The sequence below is a fragment of the Mya arenaria genome, chromosome 14, assembly GCF_026914265.1.
Source record: "Mya arenaria isolate MELC-2E11 chromosome 14, ASM2691426v1".
Taxonomy (NCBI): domain Eukaryota; kingdom Metazoa; phylum Mollusca; class Bivalvia; order Myida; family Myidae; genus Mya; species Mya arenaria.
Window position 1 is genome coordinate 15,483,850 of NC_069135.1, and position 11,399 is coordinate 15,495,248.

The 11,399-nt window shown below is 38.8% G+C and overlaps 1 protein-coding gene across 1 annotated transcript; it reads right to left on the reverse strand.

Moving 5' to 3' along the window:
- Window positions 1-275: 275 nt before the first annotated feature.
- On the reverse strand, window positions 276-1,214 carry LOC128215868 (uncharacterized). The gene has a single exon (XM_052922477.1). It carries the CDS (start codon window positions 1,212-1,214, stop codon window positions 276-278), a length of 939 nt encoding a protein of 312 aa, XP_052778437.1.
- Between the last annotated feature and the right edge of the window lie 10,185 nt (window positions 1,215-11,399).

An 11,399-nucleotide genomic window follows, 5' to 3' on the forward strand; every position in this document is an offset into this window, starting at 1 on the left:
ATCTGCCGTCATGAGAAAATGGACCCTTTTGTCTTTCTACTGAATAACATAAAGGTCACTTGTCTCAAACGTTAATTATCTTTAACACAAAACACAAAGATCTATATAAATCCTTACCAGTATTATGCGATATATGAGGTGTGTTAGGGAAAATAACCTCCAATATAATAGCCAAATGAGGCAACATGTACATTACTAATTGCACAGGGCATTCTAAACAATCGTCAATCTGATAAAGAGGGCCATGATGGTCCTGAGCTGCTCATCACATTTCTTTAAAGTTCATGTTTTAGCGCAACTACAAAGTCTAATGCTGTCGGTCGGTCCTCAATCTGGTATGATAAGCCCTTCTGAATAACAGCCTTCAGCTGCACTGAAAGGGTATGCTCCCTGTCTAAATTACTTAACCCATGTGGCATATCCTTTCTTTGCATTGCCCGGATTATAACCTGGACAGAGTCGTCATTTTCATCATCCTCACTGGTCAAGTCCCATATGGTTTTGGCAGTAAAGAGCTCAACTAATGAACAACAGAGGCTCCAAACATCTGCTTGTGTTCTGCCTCTCCTAGCTTGCAGAAGAATCTCTGGAGCTTGATAAGCTGGAGTTCCTGGCTGTGTCTCTCTGCGATCTGCAACTGTTTTGGTCATGGTATTCATTACCTTCACCTTAGACAATCCCATGTCACAAAGTTTTGCCGTTTCCAAATTTCTCGTCAGCAAAATGTTTTCAGGCTTAATGTCTCTGTGAATAACTATTGGATTATGATTATGTAAATATGCTACACCCTGACATACTTGCAATGCCACTGCATGTTTTTGAGGCACAGTAAATTCGTACTCATTGTCAGCAAAAAGCACATCATCCAAATTTGGACCTGCAATGAACTCTGTGAGAAGATAGAGACAGTCAGTATTGATTGAGTAACCCATCAGTAGAACAATGTTTGGATGCCTAAGATGACTGTTTGTGACAACTTCTTGCAACACTGACTGTTTCACAACTTTCATGCGTTTTATCTTAACTTTCTTCACTGCAATATCTGTTCCCAAATATTCACCTTTGTAAACCTCACCAAAACCACCCTCCCCTATTTTTTCCAATAATTTGAAGTCTCCAAACCTTACATTTAAGTTGTCAGTATTAGCATCCAACTGTGTAAACCCTTTTTTAACTGGTGGTTGCTCTGCAACTAAATTATCAGAAGAACCCATACTCTTTCTTGAGTTTTTTTTCCAGTAAGCTAAGCTTTAATATCATTTTCATTTTCATCCTTGTCCAGTCTGGTTTCCACAGAATCCACAAATCCTGTTGAAATATCTAAGAATTCAGTTGTAACATCACCCAAAAAACTTGTTTCTGTAACTGTTGAAATAGCATTTGAACATGTACACTCATTTTCGATCAAAATACTTGTTTCGGTAACTGTTGGTGCTTTGTTTACTGCTGCACCATATTTTTCACAGAAATAACCTGTTGAAACGGTGTTTGCATCTGAACCATCTTTTTCAAAGATTACACTTGTTGCAGGAATTGTCTGAACAGTCTTTGAACATTTGCCATCTTTTTCACAGATTACATCTACTTTAGGAATTGTCGAAATAGTATTTGTTCCTGTACCATTGTTTACACACATTGCACTTGTTTCAGGAATTGTTTCAGGAATTGTTGGAATAGCAGTTGCCCCTGTGCCATCTTTTTCATGGATTACACTTGTTTCAGGAAATGTAAGAACAGCGTTTGCACCTGTGGCATCTCTCTCATGGATTACACTTGTTTCAAGAAATGTTGAAACAGCGTTTGCACCTATGCCGTCTTTTTCACAGAATACACTTGTTTCACAAGCTGCTGATACAGCATTTGCACATGTGCCATCTTTGTCACAGATAAAAGTTGTTGTTGTTAAACTGTGTGTACCTTTACCATCATTTTAACCCAAATCACTTGTTTCAATAAACGTTTGTGTAACCATGTCTAGGCTAGAATCTGTAGCTGCTGTATTAGAAACGCAATCTTTGAAATCAGCAGTTATGCCAAAGTGTGTGGTGTTCAGATTTTCAGTAACCTCGCTGTCGATTCGCATATCCATGTCATATCTATCTGTAGTTGCGGGCAAAGCTATTTCAACACTCTCTTCAAAGGTGTACAACGTTTCGCCTACTTGGCATTTTACATTATAGACACCAGTGTCATTTGTATGTATCAACATGAGATTAATCCCTGCTGCATATATGCTTTGATCCTTATACCATGTGTAATTAACGTTTTCAGAACAGTTTGTTACTACGCCTAAAACAACTTTGCCTTCATTCATTCCACATATCTCATTAGGTCCATGAAATATATATGCACTGTCTTGTCCAGCGACGTCTTGTGGAAAACTGAGGCCAGACGAAGTTCGCTCCATGTAAACCTTATCATTTACAGCCAGATACGTTACATTATAACCATCTTCAAATGGGTCGTAATCGTCTATGTCATCAGGAATACCTGATAATTCCCTGCATTGTTTTGTGCTATGACATGTGATAATTGAGGTGTCTCCTGAATATTCTGATGTTTCATTCTTAGTATACTGTACATGCAGTCCTTGTATTGTCTTCCTGTTGGCAAGATAACTCGTTTCACTTGTTTCTTCCAGTGGCTTTATTTTATCATAGGTAATGCTTTTCGTCGAGAGATAAACATGGAATTGAGACGAGTACCTTCCTGTTGATTTAAAAAATTCTTGAAATGTACACGGTTGTTCATCTATATTGCAGAAGCGTTCAATTTTCTCACCGCTGTAATTAGTTAAATTCACTTCCATATCATTTAAATTTCCAAAAGAATTTCTTCCATTCGGAAAAAATAAACGTTTGCCGACTTCAATTATTGATTCCACTGACTGAGGCTCCGTTATATTATATTCCATCTTCCGAATGCCCCCACCTCGTCTTGATGTAATTTGTCTAAAGTCACCTTGACAGTAATGGCGCCATCCGATATGTAGCTTGTACATAGTATGACGGCCGCTAGGTTTCTGTTTTCTCTTTTCCTGTCCTGCAGCATCCTAAATGAAATAAGTAGAACATGTAGTCCTAAATGAAAAAGTAGTAGTAGTAGTAGTAGTAGTAGTATTGGTAGTAGAAGTAGTAGAAGCAGTAGCAGTTGTAGTATGAGTAGTAGTAGTAGTAGTTGTTGTTGTGTTGTTGTTGTAGTAGTAGTAGTAGTAGTACTAGAAGTAATAGCGCTAGTAGGGCTAGTAACGGTAGACGGTGGAAGTAGTAGTAGTAGTAGTAATGGAAGTAGTAGTAGTAGTAGTAGTAGTAGCAGCAACAGCAGCAGTAGCAACAGTAGTAGTAGTACATGTAGTAGTAGTTAGCAGCAGCAATAGTAGTAGTAGTAGTAGTAGTATAATTGTAGTAGTAGTAGTAGTAGTAGTAGTAGTAGTAGTAGTAGTAGTAGTAGTGGTATTAGTAGTACTAGAAGTGAAGTTGTAGTAGTACTAGTAGTAGAAGTAGTAGTAGTAGCAGAAGCAGTATTATTAGAAGTAGTAGAAGTAGTTGTAGTAGTAGTAGTATCAGCTGTAGTAGTAGTAGTAGTAGTAGTAGAAGTAGTAGTAGGAGTAAAGGTTATAGTAGTAGTAGAAGTAGAAGCCGCCGCAGTAGTAGTAGTAGTAGTAGAAGCAGTAGTAGTACAAATAGTAGTAGTTGTAGTATTAGCGGTAGTAGTAGTACTAGTAGTAATAGAAGAAGTATTAGAAGTAGAAGCCGCAGCAGTAGTAGTAGTAGTAGTAGTTGAAGCAGTAGTAGTAAAAGTAGTATAAGCAGTTGTAGTATTGGTAGTAGTAGTTCTAGTAGTAGTAGAAGTAGTAGATGTAGTAGCAGTAGCAGAGCGATAGCAGCATCAATAACAGTAGTAGTAGTATTAGCAGTTGTAGTGAAAAATCCTAAGAAATGGCATATTATATATGTGTTATAATAACTTCTATTATAGATCAATTGTATGCAAAGTTCTACAAAACAGAAATTAACAAGATTGCAGTCTGAAGGACAACTATATTCCCCACCGCCATGTATAAAGTTATATGAAATTCCATCCAGTAGTTTTCAAGTTATGCTCCGGACAAGAAAAAGTAACAAAGGAAAATAACTCAGTAATTAAGCAAATAAGTTATGGTTCTTGTACACTTCACTTCCTCTCATGAGCTCTACCATTGTATGAAGTTATATCAAATTCCATCCAGTGGTTTTCAAGTTATGAAATATGTTATATATATTTGCACCGCTTACAATCTTCTGTTTAGATAAGGAGATAGTGCATGTTTCTACCTGACTTTGCCAACGAACGACATTCATTAAAAGTTGCAGTGTTAACAATTGCTCCGCTTTTTCATCAAAAAATGGAGCTAATAAAGTGGTTTCCAATAAAGAATACCTTGTTATTTTAAGTCGTTCCCCTGCCAGTTCCAAGACAAATCTATTTTTAGACATATTTACCATTTTTTCCTTTTCTTTTGGCTCACTGACTTTTTTAGTAGCAGGCACCAGAGCTTTCTTCTTCAGCTTTTTACTACGAGTACGAATATTTTCAATTACTGCTTTAATCCGCTCTCCTCTTTCCTGCAAAGTATGAAGTGTATTAGCTGTACATCTGACATTCAACAAGAATCTGAATTCTGAAAGAAACGACCAGTTACATGTATATATAAATTATTATTTTATTACACAACACGCTCCTTTCGGTTTCTTCGGAAATATAAAAAAGAGTAAACTATTCGAACTATTAAAGGCATATGCTACAGACCAGCCACGGTTTTTCTAAAACAACATAGGTAAACGTTGTGCACCGCATCATAATGCTTTAACCTGACGAGGAAGGTAATAACGAGAACGGTTAGTCCGAGGTTTATTTGTCGTAAAGCTTAAAAAAGAAAGAAATGCACATTTACCAGAAAGCCCGATAACCTATTAAATATATACTATAAGGGCGCATAATCCCCAATGCCCGAAGCTCAATATGCTGTAATAATCCAATTAAAATGGTGTTTAAGCATATCAAATGACTAAATAAGTCAAGTACATAGAGGTATTTATCTATTGATAGTATCAATAGTTTCATAGATCTATAAACAGGACTTAAGGAACCAAATTATACTCAGTTCACATGAAAAAGCATAGTACACTAGTACACCACTGTAATCCACCTAAATAAAAGGGTACTAACAACATCTAGGACGAAACAGCAAAATATGAATCGCGAACGAAAGGTCGAGGATACGAATATTGCATTCTGGTTACGAAACTGACGAGGACGAAACTATTTCCTTACAAGTAGCAGACTTATAACAAGTACTGAAAATTTAAGTGTAGACTCTTGAAGAAGCATATAAATTTACATCATATTCATATATAAGGGACTACAAAACATAGAAATTCTCACATCTATGGCCTTTTGAAAGCGAACAATCGGAAATTTACCTTCACAAAGAGCGAAAGACCTCGGACAAAAGATTAAACCGCCCCAATACTATTTCGAAACAATGCTAAACTGTTCCCCATTTAGCTTTATTTCATTCCTCATCAACTTGATTAAGTGTGCATTGTCACACCCTATAGAGGTCCCATCGAAACGAGTTACACGGGATCTCGATGAACTTCAACGAATAGTGCTGTCTTTAAAAGGGAGCTCTATTCGTTAAAAACATTTGAAAGCCCACATACAGCTTATTTGATAGTTGTCACATATGGCTGGGACGTACATAATTTAGCAAGGACGTGTTTATACAGCATTAAGTGTGAAATAATGGCCGGAACCGTTGACAGTGTTCGTGTTATTATCATATATTTTTTGGATCAAAGGGCTTAGGGGACCAAACGCGGCCTTAGGAACCCAGTCCAAAAACAATTGAGTGCGCTATAATTAAATCTATCTAGTTCCTTATGTAGAGCTTTCTTTACAGGCGCTTCAGGTGAACATTTTTACCAGTTATTGAGCAGAACCCGATTTCAAAATCAGCTCACGATGACCTTTGACTCAGTGACCCATTTTCAATTAGGACCAAGTGTCATTGAAATCAATACATTATTTCCAGTGAATATACGACGATTTCAAAGGTAGGTCAATGTGACCTTGACCATTGACCTAGCAACGCTATTCTAGCAACTAATATGGTACTGTATGATGGTGGTCACGCTTCATTGAATTATACTCAGTAGTTTCTTGCGACTTGCGGATTGCGATACCAATAATTTGTTAAAGAAAGGACTGAAGGACGGACGGACGGACGGATGAACCACGGATGAAATGCGATAGTTTAAATTACAAATTTGAAACTGCAAACGGCAACAAACAATGCTGATCTAAGTGGGTTTAAAACCCGATCCAATATTTAGGCTTTTCATTTATAGATATGTCAGATTGAGCTTACACATGTAGCAAAGATTCCCTGTTCCTGAAATGAATATGTTACAGAAAGGCCTACATTGTGCACTTTGTGACAGAAGAAAAACACGGGGAGCTCTATTCGAGGGAAGCTCTATATGGAGTGACAGTGCATACAAGTCAAAGTATTCAGTGAACTTTGAATTCTGCCCAAATAGCGTTGTGGAAAAGGATCCCAAGTGTTCCTTTCTAGTACATTAGAAATAAAAACCAAACACCATTTGTGTCGGTGTTTTGCATGAACGGTGCCATGCAAACAAAGTGTTTTCGACTCTTCTTTCCGAATTAATTGCAAATTAATAACACACTGTTCGCGGACGTGTGTATATATGTTTTGTTTTCAATTATTTCGCAAATAATACAAGAAAAAACTAAGACAAATGAACTTACTTCTTCTGAATAGTCCTTGTCCGCCATCATGAGATGAGGCATGCATCTCAAACGTAATAAGTCAAAAGTCATAAGTCATAAGTCGAAAGTCAAAAGTCAAAAGTCAAAAGTCAAAGTACCCGTAAGTCGAAACTCAAAAGTGGCCCTCCAAGGCTTCCATAGTATACTATGATCAGTTCTGAAACTTGTGCGTATACGACAATCAGTAACAAGATTTTGAATGGAATCCGATATCAAAAAATAATATAATCGACAATGTATACTTGGTTTTGAGTTTGGGTGCCATGTAAATTGTTTTTATCGATGTGTTTTATACGCCATATAATTAAAGTTTCGTTCATACTTTTAATAGAAGTCCGACATCGATAATGTCTATTTTGGTTGCAGTTCTTCTTATCTTAAAATTGCCACCGATTATTACGCGTTTGTCAGAGCTATTATGTATAAAATCTTGCAGACTTTTAAAAACTTTTATATCGTCTGTATTAGGTCCGTTTATATTAATAATGGTATACTTTTTAGAGTTGATTGAGAGTTCAATTGTCAATATTCTTCCAGTATTAATTTGATACGTTTCAATGCACCAAAAGTATAGTTTGGTTGTATAAGAATTCTAACACCTTCACTGTTTGTCGAGACACTATTAAATAAATGACCTTTTCATTCTTTTTCCCACGGATCTTTGTATTTATCATGAAAATGTACTTCTTGTAAAAGATAAAACGTCGAATTTTGTTCTTTTAACCATTGAAATATTTGCATCCTTTTTTCTTTATTACCTAGTCCTCTGACATTAATAGTACATATAATGGTATCCATATTGAGTTGAGTAAAGATGATTCATTATATTATATTGGTACCACTTGAATGGGACTGACTTGTATGCGTAGAAAACCACTATCTAAAACCATTAGAAACATTCTTTTTGGTATCGAAAATAAATACAAAAACATTTGAACCGACTTTGTCAATATGGTAAATAACGCATTTGATCAAGTTTTCAGCAACAATATCCTTCCAAATGATACCAATATCATATAGGATTCCAGTAAGACGGATTGACACTAAGGTATATAAAGTCATAAGTGCTTGAGTGCTGTGCTAGTGTTCCGATGGCCTTGGGTTCAAGCCCCACATTGAGTGCTGTCCTAGTGTTCCAATGGCTTTGAGTTCAAGCCCCACATTAAGTGCTGTGCTAGTGTTCCGATGACCTTGGGTTCAAGCCCCACATTAAGTGATGTGCTAGTGTTCCAATGGCCTTGGGTTCAAGCCCCACATTAAGTGATGTGCTAGTGTTCCAATGGCATTGGGTTCAAGGCCCAAATTAGGTGCTGAGCTAGAGTTCCGATGGCCTTGGGCTCAAGCCCTACATTGAGTGCTGTGCTAGTGTTCCGATGGCCGTAGGTTTAAGCCCCATATTAAGTGCTGTGCTAGTGTTCCGATGGCCTTGGGTTCAAATCCCACATTAAGTGATGTGCTGGTGTTCCAATGGCCTTGGGTTCAAGCCCCAAATTAAGTGATGTGCTAGTGTTCCAATGGCATTGGGTTCAAGGCCCAAATTAGGTGCTGAGCTAGAGATCCGATGGCCTTGGGCTCAAGCCCTACATTGAGTGCTGTGCTAGTGTTCCGATGACCGTAGGTTAAAGCCCCATATTAAGTGCTGTGCTAGTGTTCCGATGGCCTTGGGTTCAAATCCCACATTAAGTGATGTGCTAGTGTTCCGATGGCCGTGGGTTCAAGCCCCACATTAAGTGATGTGCTAGTGTTCCGATGGCATTGGGTTCAAGTCCCACATTAAGTGCTGTGCTAGTGTTCGAATGGCCCTGGGTACAAACCCTACATTGAGTGTTGTGCTAGTGTTCCGATGGCCTTGTGTTCAAGCCCCACATTAAGTGCTGTGCTAGTGCACCGATGGTCGCGGGTTCAAGCCGCACACTGAGTGATGCGCTAGTGCACCGATGGTCGCGGGTTCAAGCCCCACACTGAGTGATGCGCTAGTGCACCGATGGTCGCGGGGTCAAGCCCCACACTGAGTGATGCGCTAGTGCACCGATGGTCGCGGGGTCAAGCCCCACACTGAGTGATGCGCTAGTGCACCGATGGTCGCGGGGTCAAGCCCCACACTGAGTGATGCGCTAGTGCACCGATGGTCGCGGGGTCAAGCCCCACACTGAGTGATGCGCTAGTGCATCGATGGTCGCGGGTTCAAGCCCCACACTGAGTGATACGCTAGTGCACCGATGGTCGCGGGTTCAAGCCCCACACTGAGTGATGTGCTAGTGTACCTATGGTCGCGGGTTCAAGCCCCACACTGAGTGATGTGCTAGTGTACCTATGGTTGTAGGTTCAAGCCCCACATTCAGTGCTGTGCTAGTGTACCGATGGTCGTAGGTTCAAGCCCCAAATTCAGTGTTGTGCTAGTGTACCTATGGTTGTAGGTTCAAGCCCCACATTCAGTGCTGTGCTAGTGTACCGATGGTCGTAGGTTCAAGCCCCAAATTCAGTGTTGTGCTAGTGTACTGATGGTTGTTGGTTCAAGCCTCAAATTCCGTGATGTGCTGGTTTAAACCCCACATTGAGTGATGTGCTAGTGTACTCCCCCATCCTATACTTAAATTTTACATTTACTGAACAAGTAAATTCGTTCTAAGTCCAAATATATAAACTAATACATTACACTTTATTGAATAAAATGGCAAAACTGAGCATTTGTTATGTTAAAGTTATGTTTGCAAGTCCCATGCGAGCAATTACATCAAGCAACATGCAGACCGAGATTCACTATAACATTAGTAATTGACGTTTAACAGCGGGGAATCATTTTCGACATTTGTATAGTTTAGACCAAACTTATACAAACAGACCGAGTGGCTTTTATAAGCAGCATGGCCAAACAAAGGGTAATCATTCATGGTTCCAGTAGTAATTATGTTCTGTAGTTTTCTCCCTTGAATGGCATACAGTTATAAGTTATCATCTATATCTGCGTGACATATTGACATGTTCATATTATTACATAATCTATCTAATTCCCTCAACAGTTTCTTCACATGAAGAAATCCCTCTGGTCCCTGTTCCATCTACTCGTTAAGGGAATTGCAACTGAATAAGCATCGCTATCAATATTTTCAGCACATTGTATATTTGACTGTATAATAAAACAAGACAAGACAATGATTAGATATAATGATAGGTTCAGTGACTACAAAAGATGAAATGTTTTTAATGAAACTGTTTTTACATAAATCATAGGCAATACAACTACAGCCCTGACTACTATCACGTCTATATTACCCACATCAGTATCATCTCTTCATCTACCATTAACTATTCGCAGACCTGTAGATTTAATGAAAATAAGTGAGCTGTCCTAATGCTGTAAGGTACATAATGTAATTTAATTGATAGTTTAACCGTGATCAGCTATACCGGATACATGGCGCTATTTCCAACTGATCTATTTACCACATTTTCTTAGTTATTCTTACATAACCAGTAATACTAGCCATACATTATTACAGTCTAATACATAATGTAATGACCATAGGAAAGCATGGACCACCCAACATGGCGACTATATTTAAGAGTACAGTGGGAAGTTTGTAAAATTGTGGTCAAGTGGTCAAACTTGAAAACGAAGATTGAATATGATTAACAAAACTGTGTTGTTCTTTTAGAATTAAAATCTAACATAAGCCTCATGTTGCAGTGGACACCATTCACTTGCATTCATACAAGGATACATTCAAACTAATATTTGGCATTGTTATAACATTTCGTTATACTATCTTAAAAGCGCAAACCAAAGTACGGGAGCATTTTACCAAACTCATAACGCCAAAGTCACCCTATATGAACATGCGAAAACCAAATACATGTTATCTTATTATCAGAGTATGTACACGTGTCCGTTTAGAGAATTTAAGACCAGGCAACATACTTTGCAGTGATAAATGTAACAATCGCTAAGATCAATCCAGAGCCTTTTCAATTCGAATTTAATTTCGTTGTCAAGATGTTTCTTTTTATTACAGCTAATTCCAAATAGTAAGTACTTAAGCGTATGAAGTATGCTTTAGCTAGAATCTGTGCTATGCACCAGTCAATTGTAATCACGCCCCCAAGGTCCGGGGGTATACCCGGGATAAGGGCTTGTGGATGGGATGTGTTTACCCTCCACGTGGCCCGGCAGTGCAGAGTGAATGCGGGAGGTTTTGTTTTCGCGCCGATTATACCGGTCTTACCTAAGTATACCTGGGTGCGAGGGCATTTGGCGGAGATTTTGCCTGCAGTTTGTCCCCTCAGAGCGGAGATTTTACAACATAATGGGGACCCGTATGTATGCCCCCTGTGGTACACGGTAATGGGTTTCAGTATGTATGCCCCCCTGTGGTACACGGTAATGGGGATAAGAATGTATGCCCGACCTGTGATACACGGTAATCGGGATCAGTATGTATGCCAAACCTGTGGTACACGGTAATGGGGATCAGTATGTATGCCCCCCTGTGGTACACGGTAATGGGGATCAGTATCTATGCCCCCCTGTGGTACACGGTAATGGGGATTAGTATGTATGCCAA

Coding starts and splice junctions, on each gene's coding strand:
- LOC128215868 (XM_052922477.1), bottom strand. CDS start 1,214: ATGGGTTCTTCTGATAATTTAGTTGCAGAGCAACCACCAGTTAAAAAA.